The sequence below is a fragment of the Diabrotica undecimpunctata genome, chromosome 4, assembly GCF_040954645.1.
Source record: "Diabrotica undecimpunctata isolate CICGRU chromosome 4, icDiaUnde3, whole genome shotgun sequence".
Lineage (NCBI taxonomy): Eukaryota > Metazoa > Arthropoda > Insecta > Coleoptera > Chrysomelidae > Diabrotica > Diabrotica undecimpunctata.
In genome coordinates this window covers 58,345,797-58,364,479 of record NC_092806.1, presented here as the reverse complement: position 1 = coordinate 58,364,479, position 18,683 = coordinate 58,345,797, and the positions used below count along the sequence as shown (strand labels likewise).

At 36.4% G+C, this 18,683-nt stretch overlaps 1 protein-coding gene across 1 annotated transcript in view; it reads right to left on the bottom strand.

Annotated features, from left to right (window-relative positions):
- LOC140439546 (type 2 phosphatidylinositol 4,5-bisphosphate 4-phosphatase) overlaps positions 1-18,683 on the bottom strand; it is a 55,648-nt gene that overhangs the window by 30,521 nt on the left and 6,444 nt on the right. The window contains exon 2 of the mRNA XM_072529522.1: positions 3,003-3,178. Coding sequence (XP_072385623.1) covers positions 3,003-3,178 — 176 coding nt within the window. The remainder of the gene's footprint in view (positions 1-3,002; positions 3,179-18,683) is intronic.

Below are 18,683 nucleotides of genomic sequence, written 5' to 3'. Positions count from 1 at the left end.
AGGAACATTTTGCAGATTTTTGTAAACATTTATACACATTTTCTTGGATTGTTCATTCAAAACAATCCTCTTGTTTGGAAGTTGTAAACTCTTTTCTACAGTTCCAGTCTCAGTGTCGTTGTTTTTCAGATCAATTAAATGATTGTCGACAATTAAACTTTCTCCACTACTACTTGGGTTCTCTTGCTCCCATGGACGAAAAACTGTAGGTGATTTTTCCCGTGGTCTCAATATTTTCTTTATACACAGATAGACAATTTCAAAAAACAATCAACATAAAAATACTAAAATTATAACGACCAACTCCAAACAACTCAAAATTGAAGCAATGCAGAATGCACATATATAAACAACCTCGTTGCAAAGATGACAACTAAACGAAAAATTTGTAAGTCCAGTCCCTTTAAAGATAAGCCCTTGCCGGTATTTTAACAATCGCATTTCTCATTGTAAATTAATCATTTTAGAACTTAAAGTAAACACTTGTATATTAGTACAGTTAAAATTATTAGACGATAAATATTAAGCAAAAGAAATTAACTACTTTTAAGGACAAAAAAGCAATTTCATTAGCGGACAGAATTTAAAATTATTATGCACATTATATTTGAAGCACTATTTGCTAAAAACATCTCATTTTTGTTGGTAAAAAATATTTTAACTGGTCTGGACTAAGTAAAGGTGGTAATTGTTTGAATTTGCCGACGGACGATAGATAGATGGTGGCAAATTTACTGCTAAATTTTGTAGTATGTTGTGGTCTTAAACAACTGTCGTCTGTTGCCAGAATCATACGCTTACCAAAAAATTCACGAAAATATTTAATGTGTTTATACTATAATTTTAATAGGTATTATAAATTTTGTATGGAAATACAGTAGACTCCCTCTTAACCGGCCGTCGTATTAACCGGCCACTCCCCTTCCTATTGTTACGATAAATTCTGACCCAAAACCGTAAATATATTTATTACTAATATTTTCATTCATTCACGTATTTTTTAGGTAATGCCTACCTGACACACGATGGGTCCCCCTTTGTAATAAAAAACAGCAATTCGAACCTTCTGGAGACAAGCCGATTTAACCATACCGGTTCTGAGAACAATTCGCCGCTCTGTCTAGAAGGCCTTTCAGCAAAACAGCGGTCTATGTTCGATGTGTTTCGAGAAACAACTGTTTTCATTCTCGAATAACAGGACTTTATATTTATAGAGGAATTTTGGTTATGGAGGGACAGTTAATAAAGAAGGTTCGCGCTCGCGATATTGTTGTTACGCTCGCCTACTAATAAATTATTGTATATGTAGTGATAAATAAATAAATATCAGCTATTGTGCTTTTTAATGAATTAAGATAAGAACAAGACATTATAAATTAAAGACTTAACAATTAATAAATTCACAACACTATTGTTTTGCGTAGGAGACGATCATCAAGCGCCGCTTGATGATCGTCTCTCGCCCCCCCCCCCCCGGTTGTCAGTTCTGTTTTTGCTTTCGAGGATTGAATTCGTCTTGTGCGAAAATGAGTGAGAAGCGTAAACGTGTGGTTGTGACGATGGAAAAACGTCACGTCTAAGTGTGCTTAAACGGATCGACAAAAGTGAATCGGTAAAGAAAATTTGTTCAAGTTGAATGTGCGGAAAAGTACAGTGAATGACTGGGGAAGGGATCGGCGTTCAATCGAGGATTTCTGCGCCCAAGTGAAGTGGAATCAGATAAAAATCTAAAAAACTAGATGCACTAAAAAAAAACGAAATTCGAGATAGTAGATGAAGCTCTTTGGTTGTGGTTCCTTCAAGAACGTCGAAGGGGCACACCTATTAACGGTCCGATTCTAAGGGAAAAGGCTTTATGTATACACAGCAAAATTATAGACGGAGGCGAATTTATTGCAAGTGAAGGTTGGTTGACTCGCTGGAAGGAACCTCACGGAGTTAATTATGCATTTAAAAATTTACATCCATCGTCCCCCTCCGTATTCTACAGATCACAAAAATCAGCATGGATGAGCGCTGATCTATTCAAAGAATGGTTTGAGCGTGAATTTGTTCCGAGAGTAACGCGGCATCTTAAGAGCGTAAATCTTCCCTCTAAAGCAGTCCTACTTTTGGATAATGCTCCAACTTATCCTGGAAACCTAACATGTGAGACAAATGACATAAAAATGATCTTTCTTCCTCCTAATGTGACAAGCTTGGTGCAACCGATGGATCAAGGGGTGATTAAAAGCTTGAAAAGAATATACAGACGTAAATTACTGTCCGAAATTTTACAATGCACAGAAAGTAAAGATCTCAATCTTATTGATATCATCAAAAAAATTAACTTAAAGGACGTAATTTACATGTTAGCTTCCGTCTTCCAAGAAATTCCTGCTTCTATTTTCGTTAAGTCTTGGGCCAACATTGAGGAACTTGTTAAGTGTCAACAATCACACGAAGAAGATAATTCTACCACCATTCTTCAAGATCTTCAAACATTATCCGAAAATGTCCAATTGCAGGCCGAAGATATTGAAGAATGGATGAACTGTGACGAGGAACTTGAAAACGAATTTTTCACAGACGACGAAATAATTACTTTAGCTACACATGAAGAGCCCTATGAAAATGAGGAGACTGATGATGATAATGTTGACGGAGAGGAAAAGGTCGGCCACACTGAAGCGAGGGCTGCAATGGAGGTGGCATTGAAGTATATTGAACAACGGAATGGGGCATCATCAATAGACCTATTTATTTTTAAGTGTACAATTTTGTAAATTTTTAAATGCACTTTTACATATGGGTAAAATAAACCATATCACCGTATTTTCGTCAGTAGAATTCGTGGTTTAATTTATGACCAATATTTTCGGGATATTTGTATACATTACTAAGTAACTGTTGTAACTTTTGACCACAGTAATTAAGCAAGAAATAAATTTATAAAATCAAGTGCAGTTAAAATAATATCAACTTTTTGGAAATCAAACTGTATAAACGATGCGAGAACTTACTGTGGCTTCATTGCACTGCGTACATTTGACGACGTGTTGATCTCTTTTTCCAGAAATATCAATCATTGCCTGACAAACTCTGCATGTAACCATAGGAACTCCACCTCCCTCCGATTGCTGGAAGAACGGAGGAGGTAGCTCATCTGGTCCAATTGGAGACACTGTAGTTTGTTGACCTAAAACAGATAATTCTGTGAAAAACATACGTCCATTTATTGCCACTATCTTAAAGTATATAAACGAGATGTTTATTATCAATTATGAAAACTATTAAGTAGATATACGAGCCCCTTCGCATATCAGTTGGCCCACCTATGGAATTTGCAGTTTAAGTCGATTACCATAAACAAATTATACTCTGCATATTTTCATAAGTTCCCATATTAATTAATATGGCATTTTTATTAATATTTATTAAAAACATTACCCTTATGGTTTTTTATTTATTTTCAACATAAAAAGAAGTTTCACTAAACCCTGGCTATGCATTCACTTATAACAACATACGTTGATTTTTTCATAATTACGTTAAATCCAGAGGTAGCTATGGACAAATGACATCAAAACAATAATATTGTCAGTTAATGTCAAATGTATTTTGTAGTATTGTAAAGCTTTTTGCCGTTTGTGGATTGTACAATGGGTCGAGGTAAAGTTATCGATGAGAAAATTTGTTCAACCATTATTAGATTTTTTAATTCTGGAAAATCCAATTCGGAAATCGCGAATATGTTGCAATTTTCACGCTATAGTGTAGGAAATATAGTCAGAAGATACAAAACTACAGGTTCGGTCGTCACAAAACCTAGAAATGTACGAAAAAGTAAAATAACCGGAGCATATCAAAGGGCATTAAGACGCATTATAGTGAAAAATCGACGAGCAAAGTATATGGAGTTAAGCGTTTTATGGAGTGACGTTATTGAAAGACACGTTTCTAGATCAACATGTCACCGAGAAGCCCACAAATTAGGATTTGCTACTTACAAAGTAAGTTTTATAGTTGAAAAAATTAGTACAAATTGTTTTTAATAAATTTCATTTTATTTTAGACTAAGGAAAAGTCACTTTTAACATTACAACAAAAGAAAAATAGACTAAGATGGTCATAAAGATTGGACTCAGTCGCAATGGGATTCAATACAATGGAGTGATGAATCTAGATTTGAAGTGTGTGTTGGAGACAGTAGGAGTCGTGTCATTCGCAGGAAAAATGAAGCTTTCCATCCCGACTGCCAAAAGAAAAAATTTCAATTTTCAAATTTTCAAATTTCCTGCATTTGTCATGATCTGGGGCAGCATACCATCTGAAGGTGTGGGAAAGTTACATTTTATTGATGGGATTATAAACACGGACAAATATTTGAATATTTTAGAAGAATCTTTTTTACCGATTATGAAACACCTTTTAACATTAGCGGCAGATTTTCTCTTCCAAAAGGACGGCGCAGGTTGTCGTACCTCAAAAAAAAGTTTAAAATGGATTGAAGACCATGGCATACCACTTCTGGAATGGGTTTCTAACAGTCCCGACTTGTACCCGATAGAGACTTTGGGGCGCAAAATGACAAAAGAAAACAGAGAAAACATCCTGCCAGGTCCATCAACGAATTGAAGGAAAAATTGCAAGAAATATATGATTCGTTTACATTAGAATTTTGTTAGAGAACTTGGTAAAAACTATGCCTCGAAGAATGGTGGATGTCATTAAAAATAAAGGGGATGTAACTCAGTGGTAAACTTTCACATTCTTTTTGTTAATAGTACATATTCTATGCCGTTTTTTAAATATACACTCGCGATCATAAAATCCGGGTCACCTTGAAAATCGCCGATATTTCATTTTTAACGAGCTTTATTGTAAATAATAATACCACAAATACAAACTAATGAATGTTGCTGAGAATTGTTCTCGGCTTAGCGGTTTCCTTTGTAACAAAGAATTCCAATAGTGCCGATTTCGCGGAAAAGTGCACACTTCCCAAAATGGACGGTACCTGTAACTACCGGTTGTTTTAAATGTCTCATTTGTGCTTCGACTTTCTGTTCAAACGCGATGAAGAAACGTTTATTATTGCCACCAATAGTGTTTATTAGTGTCATTATTAGTGTTTATTATTGTTTATTTTTTGCCAAAAATACCCTTGACTGTCGTTGAAACGGCACAAATTGTTGCGCTTGTGAAAGACGGTCACACTCAACGGCAAGTCGCAAGAACTGTTGGCGTAAGCCTTTCTACGGTTCAACGAGTGCTTCAACGCTTTCAGGAGACGGGTTTGCTAACCAGACGACCTGCCTCTGGACGATGAAGAACGACCACGGCACGAGATGACCGTTTTCTTCGGACCTCAACTGCGATTATGAATCGAAATCATCTACAGGAATTACGAAATCGCAATGTTAGCGTTGCAAAAGTCAGGAGAAGACTTCGTTATTTTGGACTATCTTCTCGGGTAATGGCTACAGGACCGCTACTTCGCCTGGCGCATCGAGTTGCACGACTAGCTTTTGCTCGATAATACGCGCATTGGGGAATTAACGATTGGAGCAAAGAGTTATGCTCAAATGAATCCTGTTTCTGCCTAACTGTATCCGATGGACGTGTAAGAGTTTGGAGGAAAACCGGTGAATGATTTTCACAAGCTTGCATTGCTCCAAGAATGCCATTTGGTGGAGGCTCGGTCATGGCTTGGGGAGGTGTATCTTCTGACTTCCGCACATAACTACCCTTTATCGAAAATGGGTCCTTAACTGCACGAAGGGTAGGGTCATTACGGAGATTCTGGAAGAATATGTTATGCATACCATGGCAGGGCTTGGACAACACGTCGTTTTTATGCAGAAAAACGCGCGAACGCACGTTGCCACGATCAGTATGCAATACTTGGACGAGGTTGGAATTACGAGGTTACCCTGGCCAGCTAGGTCTCCGGACCTGAATCCCGTCGAACATCTCTGGGACGATTTGAAAAAACGTATTCAACCCCTAAAATCTCCTCCTAACAAGGCACAGGAGCTTAAGAATCTGTTAATGAGAGATTGGAATAACATACCACAACATGTAATCCGGAGAAAAATTGAGAGTATGCCCCGTCGTCTGCAAGAGGTTATTAGAGCAAGTGGCAATACACGATATTAGTCATTGAAATTTCACTGATATTTTATCACGTTCTGTATTTTCCATTTTTTTTTAATGTCTGTTTTATCAACAATTTGGTTTGTTTTCTGCTTTTTCAACAAAAACAATAAAAAACCGTTTTTTTCTTCTTTCAAAACAAACATTGATGACAAATAAAAAATACGTTAGCCTAAAAAAAGATTATTACACAAGAGGCAAAAATATTCAAGAAACTTGAAATTTTCAAGGTGACCCGGATTTTATGATCGCGAGTGTATTATTATTCTGTTTAATCAATAGTTTTCATTACGTTATAAAATATTTTCTATAATTAGGAAATTCAAAAATGTTGTTCGATGCATTAAAACTTCTAAAATTTACGCTGCGCTTTTATTTTTGTTCTCTAAAATTTAATTTTCTTATCAACCTAACGTTGGGCCCACTGATATGGGAAGGTGCTCGTAGTGCCAAAGTCAGAGTGCGAAAAGACATTTCTGAGGAAAGAGTTATACAAACAGGAGTATATATGCAAGTTCGCGTGCATTCCAGAACCTTATTCAACTTATATTCGGAAGAAATAACTAAAAAATCACTTATTTGGAATAAAAATTATCGACAGATCAATTAATAATATGCAAAGACATAATGACGGTATTAGATTTTTGTTTCGATACAGGGCAGCGACAACCGCTTATACGTATTTCGACCTCTTTAGGTCTCCTCAGAGCGGTATGGCCACTACTCTGAACCAAAACAAAAATCTTCCCCGTCCTAGACAATAGTTATCAAAATAACTATATACGGACGTAACTACGTCATCTAAAAACAAAAAGAGAAATCAAACGATTTCTACCTAGCGAAACCGAATTCAAATGTTTACCACTGTGCTTTCTAAAACTTGCAAATGTACGTAAGTCGTCTACAGACAATTCCGAGTTTCCACATCCAAGAGATTATAATACCCCTGTTAATATGTCTAAAGATCTGACAAGAATTGATCCCACTGTAAACCGATAATCTCAATGGAAATAAGGGCTCGTGCGACAATCGTAGCGAACGGCGATTGCCTAGTAAAGTCGCATTGTTTTGAGCCTTTCCACTCTCGGAACTCCAAGAGACGTGTGGAGCAGACGATACAACTTAGAACTATAAAGAATATATCAGGAACCAGATGTCAAACACATAACAAAACACCTGAGGTGGGTAGAAAATGTAATGCGGATCGCGCAAAATGATCTAGTTATAAAAACACCGTTTGATAGAGCTATTTGGCAGACAAGAAGAAGAAGACCCACCAAAAATTGAAGCTGTGAGGAACATGGGAATACGTCCTTCTCGGGAGAAGGCGATGGATAAGGAACACTGAAGATAAATTCTTGAGGTGACTAGGACCCACATAGGGTTGTAAATCCAGAGTGATGATGACTCATTTTATTCAAGCTGAGTCGACTTTGGACCTTTAGATAATTTTAAAAATATCTGATATTTTCTCCGGTGTCACGTGTCGAACCCAGACCTTCTGTGTGATACTCAGACACTACCATTTGAGCTATCCGGCCCTAATATGATTTCATAGTAGGTAAATGTCTTAGATATGGCAGCATTGTTTTGTATTGTCTGCATCGGTTTGTTTGGTAACAAAGGTCATGAACTTGTGCTAATATTATAATTTTACTTTAATGTTTACTTCATTATTTTAGTTATACACAACAAAAGCACGGTTGACAACAAAAATGTTTATCTGTGTCTCTAATTACTTTTTAATACTTAAATATTTTTATCAAACATTTTAGTTTATTTATAACCTAAATACAATAAGTTATCAATCGCAAATGATACGGATAATACAGCATGCCGAGAGAATATGGCTTCTATTATCAATACCGGATAAGTAGAGTAGTTTCAGATGAAAAACGTATATTTATTTATTTTAATGGAATTGTAAAGACTAACTTCTTAGTATATTTTAATACAGCGGTTTAAATTACGGACTGACTTTTCCGATGGGCTACCATTTTTCTCAGAGCTTTATTTCAATTTTTCAAGCTGTATTTTTAAGTTCTCTTATGATTTTTATAATTTCGGTTGTTATGGTCATAAAACTAAATCATCTTTATATCCAAGACATTGCTTTCTTGTGTGGGTACCTGAGTTTTAACCTGTAACTACAGAGCAGGAGCCACATTGACTCCGTGCAGATATTAAATTTCTCGTTTTTACTCAAATTTATGTTTTTTATACCTATACTAATTTAATAGAAATACATATTAGGATAATGTCATAATAAGACTTGAAGACTGGTCTGTTAGGCTATATGCCATCTTTAAGTGACCAGGTGAGGACGAAATTATTCCGGCTCTGCTTCAGTAGGGTCTGGACCTTATTGCCCCACACTAGTCAGGATATTTAGGGCCTGTCTTGTGGTAGGGTATATTCCTTTACTCTGGAGGAGTACTTTGTATTTACCTCCGCTACATCTTATTCTAGAGCACGAAGCCATGATGGTATCGACTCAACTGCGCTGGGTACTGATTGGGAATGAATGGATGGATGGGCCATTGTGACTCGAGTGTTCTCCTGTGTTCTCTGTGGTACAGGACAGCGTGGCCTCTCAATTTGAGTTCTATCGTCCTTCTTGGTTTAATTTCCTAGCCGGGATGAGTGGATGAAAAAAGAACCTGCACTAATCCGTCGAAGCGCCCAAAACTAAGCTCTAAGTTGGTTCTTGAGTGCAAGAGAGCACTGGCTGATGTTGCGCTGACCAATAGGGCTAACTTGGTATGGGTACTGAGGCTCACATGCGTGGAAGAGAACGAACGGACTGAACCCTGGCAAGACTCTGCCTGTGGGGCTCGAAACTGTGCCCCAAATATGGCCCCACATAGTGTGGCCTTTCAAAAGAGCGTAGACGATGCTCTCTAGTGGTCAGTATGCTTACCGGCCACTGTAGACTCTGCTTGGATGTCGTCTTTGTGATGAGGAGGAGGAAACCTCCTCACATGTCCTCTGAAAGTCCCCGGCACTGGCCTACCAGAGGTGGCATATCCTGGATTCGGTCTTTATGCAAACGAGCCAAATGAGGCAGTTACCCTTAAAGAGACTTGTGGCTTTCTGTGAAGCCACTATGTTACTAAATGGTTAGACGTTCGAAACGGCAGGAAGAGCTCAGATTTTGAACCCCTGCTGATTATAGCAGATATGGCAGACCGGAGCAGCCTGGGTCCCAAAAAAGCCAAAACTAGGTCCTTATGGGCCTAGTCCGTATGATAGGGGTGATACAATGGACCCGCCTTAGGCGGTCTAAGTATCTGAAGGGATCACAAATGAGGCCTGCTCCAATCTACCATAAATATACTACAGACTTAAAGGCACACTAAAAATTTAAATATTAGATAATATATATCTTATGTAACATTATGAAACTAATATCATGTATTGCATCCCCTTGTTTTACTTGAAAACAATTTGAGACGAAGGATAGAGCTGTTAGAAGTTGATGGAAAGGGAGGTAGAGGAAAACCGAGGAGAAAATGGAAGGATTGTGTGACAGAGGACTTAAGAGCGAAATTTTTAGGTGAAGAAGACACGATGGACAGAAATGAGTGGAGAAGAAGAGTAAGGAACAGCATCCCCTGAAAAGGGAAAATCTGAGGAAGAACATAAAGAAGATTGCATCCAACGTTGCTATTATAACAACTTCCACTTGCTTAGCTATCCACACTACTACTTAAGTTGCATATGGTGAATTGACCATTACGCAACTAATTAATCTAAAGGCTCCATTACACATACAGCAATGTCTGATCGAATGTCACCTTCTTACAAAGAAGATATAGAGGATAAACGTAGTAAACGGCATAACATGTTCTACAATATTGTCAGCATAAAACTTTGCGGATATTGATCTCCTGTGAATAGGCACCAACAGGTGTAATAAGCGTCGAAACTTCCCCAGAGTATTACCTACCCACCAAATAAATAGAACTCTTGGAAAGATATTTCTTTCAGCAAACCTCTGTAGTGGTTTTCTCCAATCATGTCCACTTCCATCTGGTCAGTTCAGACTGACTCATATTAAAATTAATTTATTTTCTGCAGTTTTATAATAATTAATAATTTATTAAATTTAAAAATGATGGATAATTTGAAAAAATCGTTTATAAAAAATTCCCTAGGCTCGTCTAGTTTACCGATTTCAATTTATATATATATATATATATATATATATATATATATATATATATATATATATATATATATATATATATATATATATATAGGAAACAAGTATCCGGAATGGGAATAGACATAGGCGATGGTAAATGTCTAACAACTTTATTTTGCGCATTATCAGGTAGTCGTAGCGAATGATGAGGAAGACATGAAGTACATGTTTCGGCCTCAATATGAATACGTCAAAGACTAGAGTATCTTAATATAGGAGATGATGAAGATCCAGAATTAGAAATTAAAAACATGCAATGAATATAAATATCTCGGATCTATAATATCTATAATACAAGAAGGCACTACCAAAAGAGACATCGAAAACAGAACGCAACAGGGAAAAAAAGCGGTAAACATTCTAAACTCTCTACTATGGTCTAAAGATATTAGACAAGAAACGAAATTGACAATCTATCGAACCTTGGTAGAGCCTATTATGACTTATGGGGCAGAAGTTTGGCAGATCACGAAAAAAGATAGAAAAAGAATAGAAGTAGTAGAAATGGATTTTCTAAGGAGGGCGTGTGGTGTATCCAAAAAAGATCAACCATATGTATCGGTACGGTACGGACAGTACGTATGCTCCGCGCATTTTTAGGGGACTATGCGAACTGATTCGCTCAGTACAAGGTGGACGGTTGGTTAGTATTAACAGATCTCTTCCTGGCTTTTGAGATAATGGTATTGAAAGAACTGTTGTTGCTAAGTGATGGCAAAAAATGTTTAGAAGAAGAAATTAATGTAAGTTTCATGTTAGTGGAAGAAGAAGAAAAAAGGCAAAAAGTTAAAGGAAGGCCAGATTTTGGATTCCTATTTCCTGACTTGATTGAAGATGATTGCAACTTCTTCCAGAATTTTCGGATGACCCACACAAAAATTTGAAGGACTTTTAAATGCCCTGAATATGGAATTTCAAAGAAAAACTATAAATGTCGGAGAACCAATAGGCCCTACGGACAGATTAAAGTATTTCATGCTGCGTGGGTCCTAACCTCTTCAAGAATTTCTCTCCAGTCGTCCTTATCCATCGCCTTTCTCCGCCAAGCACGCACTCCCATATTTCTCATGTCTTGATCGGTGTTATCAAGGAAACTTGTTCAGGGTCTTCCTCTTCTTCTCTGACCAATGAGTCTATCAAGAAGCGTTTTTCTAGCTGGGTCATTTTGTTCAATCCGCATTACATGCCCTATCCACCTAAGACGTCCTATTTTAATATGTTTTACGATATCAGGTTCCTGGTATATTCTATAAAGTTAGAAGTTGCATCGTCTTCTCTACACTCCATTGTATTCACTGCTGCAAAGATTCGCCTTAGTACTTTTCTTTCGAAACATCCTAAAGTATATCCCAAAGATTAAAGTATTCCGGATGCCGCAAATTATACAGTTCAGGGTAGTTTTGCACCAACATAATTTGTTTACAGACATTTATTATATCAATCACTTGAAGAACTCAACTGAAACGGCTTAGAGTCCGTACCGATTACTGCACACTCTGCCAGAACAGATGATGAGTCAGCGGTACGTCACGTTGGGATGTCCTGAAAATCTTTTTTCGGACTTTTCGAGGACGGCGGAGAGTGCGGATCGTCCTGCCCTGACCGTGACGTTTAAGTATGCGCATCATAAGGAAAATCAATGCTTTTGTTTTTGAAAAATCCCGTGTGTACCGTCCGACCGAGAAGATCCCGACTCAGTGCGTGCTAAGCTCTATACTACAAAATAATTACTCTCTTCATACGTCAGTTTCACCATTTTCTTCAAATAACTTGGTCTAAGCTAATATATCAACTAGTTTTCATTCATTTGAAATATACTTCTTAGCTGATACTGGCCATTCTTAAATAATAAATATTTCAGAGAGGTCAGCAGTTGTTTTGCTTGTTAGTGGACATCGTTTTGTATGAGATTGTGAAAAGTATAAAAATAATATTTCATAATGACTTGAGATAACACCATATATACATCAAATTACTCAAAGTGACTCAGTATAACTTACTAAATCAGCTGATGAATATATCGCCTGTTTAGCTTATACAGATAAATTTAAAACACAGCAGGAAACAATATTTCTAAATCGCTAGAGATAAATGATAAAGATAAAAATATTTAAAAAAAGATGTTTAAATAAGATAGGTATACAAAATAATTGTTCATTAAAAAAATTTTTTTTCTTCAACAAACATTAATGATATTTTTCAATATAGTTCTACACGCTCAATATAGGTACTTATTTCAATTGGTACTGTCTTAAATTGTCTATTTACAGTAGCAATTTATAAAAAACAATCCTTGTAGAAGCAATTGTTATCACAAATCAGCAATTACGAAATAAACAATTAGATATTACTTTATGTGGAATTAAACCTCAATGATTCCAATGAGAATAACTGCATTTTATATTTGCCTTGACGTTTCGATTTCCAGTACAGGTTATAGATAGAGTGACTTTTTTGGTTCTAAGGCGTTTTTCCCCTGATTCTGTCAAAAATTTTCACCTGTCAAACAGCAAAATCGGAAAACAAGTTCCGTCGGACAATATTTTAATTAAATAGCTTAAACATTATAAGAAAAACACGAAAATAAAATTTTTTGATGATAAATATAGGTCATTCAACGGATCTGACGACTCGAACATGTTGGAAAAACTACTGTGACGAGTTTCATAGACAGCCAGCTAATTTTTTCAGGATACTTTTATTAATAACAGCAAAAACAACTTTTCATATTGTCTGACAGAACTTGTTTTCCGATTTTCCTATCTCACGGGTGAAAATTTTCGGGAAAATTAAAGGAAAAACGCCTCAGAATTAAAAAAAGTCGCAGAGGGAAATCGTGTCACACTCGGCGTAATCAAGTACCCAGCGTTTGTAGAGAGTATCTATCATAAACTTTTTGCCGACGGGCACTCTTAAATATTAAGAGCATCCATAATTTTTATTTCAGAATTTTCTGAAAACAATTTCGGCATTGGAAATGGAAACAAATTTAAGATATAATTCTCATCCATAGTTTTTATTTCAGAATTTTCCGAAAACAATTTCCGCATTGGAAATGGAAACAAGTTTAAGATGTAATTCTCATCATATTCATTGTGGTTTAATACCATATAAAATATACCTGTTAGGAAGGGTATCACATGTTTTTGTAGTCACTCCATAGTCTACGAAAAATGATCGCCGTTCCAGGCTTTTTTCGGTCGTGGACGATGCTTTTTGGCACTCCCACGGCCGGCCCTGGACCGAAGTATTTTGTAACTGATGCTCTTCTGGCAAGTGCATCACATATTTCATTGTCGTGTATTCCTCAGCGACCTGGAACCTATACCTATGTGACACTGTTATGCTCCGCCAGTCTGTCAAGTTCCCTTCGTCATTCCCACACTAGTCTAGATTCCACCTTAGGGCTTATGAGAGCCCCATGGCTGCTTGGCTATCTGTGCATATATTGATCCACTTCAGTTCGAATGTTCAAAAGCCCTCGAATGTTTTGTTGTACACTGCCTAAAATACAGAGGTATATTCTAGTGGAATAGAAATGTTTAAATTTCCACCACTACCGAACATTCCTGCACCCAGTTTTCTGCAGTTTTAGACCCGTGTGTATACGAGGTATAATCCTGCAGTCTGGATAGTGTTTCCTCTGGTTCATCCCTCTCGTGGGTAAATGACCACTTTAGGCCTATATCTGGGTGCCATATGGTCAGAAATCATCATCTATTCGGTATCGCTAATTTCATTTATAATGCTACTATGTCCTGAGCTAATCGGTACTTTACTAAGGTTTTTAAGGATCGTAAGGTACTTTACTAATTATATGTAAAGGAGGGAGGTCGAGTAGGGTCTCCATAGCTGTCGTTGGTGCGCCCCTCGTATGTTTAAGTCAAACATACCACAAGAAAACAGTTTCAAGACCTTTTTAAATATTTTAGCAAATCAAAAATATATTCATTGTAATAAAAGAAAACGACGTATTACCATGAATAAAAAACAAATTAAACACTTAATATGTTCGCCACCAGACTTATTTTTTTTAACATGTGTCCAGTACACCGAAAATGTATTTTACATTGAGCACTAGTGGGTCATCATATAAAATATTCGTTGGGCCAATCGGGACAACGCAACCCAGTTACGTAAGTTATTATTATTGCTCTCATTTGCCGTTGGTCCGGTGGCACATAACATAATCTACATTCAAATATATCAACAATCAGTTTGTGAAGTTGCTTTATGCTATTGTTGAATTATTTAAAATATTAGCCGTATTTTATAATAATATATTCATTTGAATCCAAAATTTTAAAAATGCGACCTATCAGAAAGAAATTTCGAGATTAGTTTTGCTTTTATTTTTGACAATAGCAACTGTGATGATATCACCATAACGTCGTGATGATTTGTTTTTTAAATGGAAACCTATATTTTTTCTGTCAAAACTAAATAGACAATAAAATTCTATGAACAGCAATATTTATCCCTATTGTCTTACAAGTTGGTAGTTTTTGATATACAAGGTGTTAAAAGTAAAATAATTATTGAAACTTATAGAGTTCCAAGAAACTATGTTCCATTTTTAACAACAGAAAACAGAAGTCGTGGTTATTTAAATAAAAAAACAGGTTAAATAAGATGCTCAACCTAAGATTCCCTCACTTCTTGGCAATAAGCCAAGCTTGAATTCTAGAATAAACTTCTAGAGCTTAACATGCAGCTTAAAGGGCAACGTTTCGATGACATAAAGACTATTCAAACGAATGGGACAAATGCACTAAAAGCCTTTAGCAAACATTGTGACTTAAAGCACCAATGGGAGTGTCTTGCCAATCTATTAGCATGTTTAGTTGTTAGGTTTAACTAACGTAATTGAGAAGTGTTTCCGACATATGAGGAAGAGGATGAAAAGTTAAGGGGAGATTTGAACCCTTTAACATCACATGAGTAGAAGTAGCAGCCGTCAATATGGTTCCTTTGCTCTCGCTATACCATAGATACCCTAAAGCAAAAACTTTTACTCTTAAACCAGTTTCTAAGATCCTCCACATATCTTCTGCAAACTTTATGAGAAGCGCAAACTTTGTCTTGGTGATCAAGTTTTAGTCCAAAGTATGCAAAATACACTTTCTTCACATAGTCTGTTATATTGAGTTGTTGCTATAACAGTCTATATTCACCACAGATAAAACAAACAGAGTAAGGTGAATTTCTGCATTTTCCTATCTATTCCATGTTACGAAATTATTATGTAAACAACATTATAACAATACAACTTGATAAGTCACATTATACAAACTAGAATAAGTTGCCGAAAAAAAAAACGAATTTATACTATCTCATTAAGGTTACGAATAAAACTGAGTAAGCATCTTACATACAGTATACCTTGTGTCAGCTATCGAGGAGCACTTGGCGTTTTGCGCAGCAAGTTTGCGCAGCAAGTTCGCGCACCATGTGTAACACACTGATAGGTTGATAGTACCTCTGCATTTGTAATACAGTTTACATAGCCACAAAATACGATATTCTGTGAGTTTCAAAACGTCAAGTGCAAGATCTCATAGGTTGACCATCATCAACCTGTATGCGTCCACTGTTGGACATAGATCTCCCTCAGCTCTTCCCATCTGTCTCTGTCTTGTGCGGCTTTCATTAAGTTATTGCTAACACGCTTCAGGTCGTCAGTCCATCTAGTTGAAGGGCGACCTCTGCTCCTTATTACTTCTTGTCTTAGTCGGTTGTCTGATAATCTGGCGACGGGTCCTGCCCAATTCCATTTAAGTGACGCGATTTTTTCGATAGTCTGTTCTTTTTGTTCTACAACGTATTTCTTCGTTTGGGATTCGTTCTCTCAGAGAGTCACCCAACATCTGGCGCTAAATAGCCATCTGAGTCACGCGAATCTTATTCACTACCTTTTTTGTGAGTGTCAATGTTTTTCCCTCCATAAGTGAGTACAGATAACACACATGGTCAAAGATTTTCTTTTCGAGGAAAGAGATAAGAGAAAATGAACTAAATCTGCTCGTATCCTGTGAAAAATCTAACATCCTAGACATTTTCTGATATTTTCGTTTTCAGCACATCAAATTACATAAGAATTAGTTAAAATTATTCAAATAGCTACCTTAGTCGTGCCTTAGTCGATTTAATCTCCTGGTCAATATGATTAGTTTATATCGTGGTGAGGTCCACCACGAAAAGTATTTTTCTTTCAAACCTTTTGAATTCTACTCATTTGCTTTGGCCATATGTTTCGCATCCATATGTTACTACACGTCTGACAATGGATTTATAGATTTTAATTTCGATTTTATAAGCTTATCCAGTGCGCACAGACAGCGGTTTATAGTCTGGATTCTGTTTGATTTATTTAGTGACATTATTATAGGTTGTAATTATTGATCAAGTTCATTGTGCACCATGAATACGTCTGGTTACTTCATCACGATAATGCGTCAGCGCATACAACACTTTTTGGCAAAACACAAGATTACACATATCAGCCATTCCCCATACTTCTCGACATCCCCTACTTTTTTGTGCTTCAAAAACTGAAATGCAGCTTAAAGAGAGATAGCAGATACTATTCAAACAAATGGGACGAAGGCACTAAAGCACTTAGCAAACACTTAATTTCAGAACTGGTTCAGTGACTTAACAGCACCAATGGGAGTGCCTGTAAGTCCAATAGGGGTGTAAAAAAATATTAATGCTAAACCTAATTAGTAAGTGCTATATAAGGCCTTTATCAGTGCTATTAGTCATGAATAAGTAATTGTATATTTTTGCCTTGCAGAATGATGAGATGAAGCCAATGACATGGAAAGTATACTCGAATAAAACAAATTATAGAAAAAATTTAATTTGGAAAGTATGTTCAACAAACAATGTAGAACAGTTTAACAAAAAATTATTTAAAGTCAATGGTTTGACTATTAACATGAGATAAACAAAAGATAAAGTCCATGGGAAAATGTATTAAGAAATAATATTTATTCAAGATACAATAATAAAAATATATTATTTTTATATGATATTAACTAATTAACTATATATGATATACACGATACATATATTGAATATATTTTCTTAGTAAAAACTAATACCTCAAAATCCTAAAACTAATAAAAAGCGCCCTAATAGGACTTAACCACATATCAGCAAAACCAATTATCCTTTCCATCTACGACATCTTCTTCTTAAAGTGCCCTCTCCTCAATGGAGGTTGGCTACTAAATTTTAAAATCTTCTCTATCTTCAGCTGTTCTTATTAGCTGTTCAAAATTTAGCCCTGTCCATTGTCGGATGTTTCTGTGCCACGATAGTCTTTTCCTTCCTAGGCCTCTCTTTCCCTCGATTTTTCCTTTCACTATAAGTTGGGCATATTGGTACTTATTATTTCTCAGTATGTGGCCTAGGTATGATGTTTTTCTAACTTTTACTGTGTTAAAAAGTTCTCTTTCCTTGTCTATTCTATGCAGCACTTCTTCGTTTGAGGTATGCGATGTCCATGAAATTTTGAGCATTCTCCGGTAGGTCCACATTTCAAAGGCCTCCAATTTATTTACGGTTGATGTTTTTAGGGTCCACGTTTCAACTGCATATAGAAGAGTCGACCAAACGTAGCATTTTGATAAACGTAGTCGAATTTCGAGTTTTATTCGAGAATCACAAAGCAGTTTTTTTTATTTTTTCGAAAGATTTTCTGGCCTGTTCTATTCTCGATCTTATTTCTAGATCAGGATTTAGGCTGCTATCGATCCAACATCCCAGGTACTTAAATCTATTGACCTGTTCTAAAATGTGCCCATTTATTGTGCAAGGTTGAGGTACGTTTTGGTTTTTTCGGATTGACATCACTTTGGTTTTTTTAATGTTTATTTTCATACCAAATTGCTCACAGGTCGAGTTGGTCTTGTCGATGAGTCGTTGTAGACCTACGTCGGAATCCGCAATTAACACTGTATCATCGGCATATCTGATACTGTTGATATTTACGCCATTCACCTTGACTCCATCCTTGGAATCCTCCAATGCTTCTTTAAATAGAAACTCGGAGTAAAGATTAAACAGCAGAGGCGACAGAACACAACCTTGTCTAACTCCCCTCCTAATTTCTACTTCTGCGGATGTGGAACCTTCGATCCTAACTCTGGCGTTTTGGTTCCAGTACAAGTTTTTTAAGAATTTGATGTCTTTTCCATCTAAACCGACTTCTTGCAAACGTTCTAATAGTAGGTCGTGTCTTACTCTATCAAATGCTTTTTCGAAGTCTATAAAGCATATAAATATATCTTTCTATTGGTCGTAGCATTTTTGGGCGAGAACTAGTAAACTG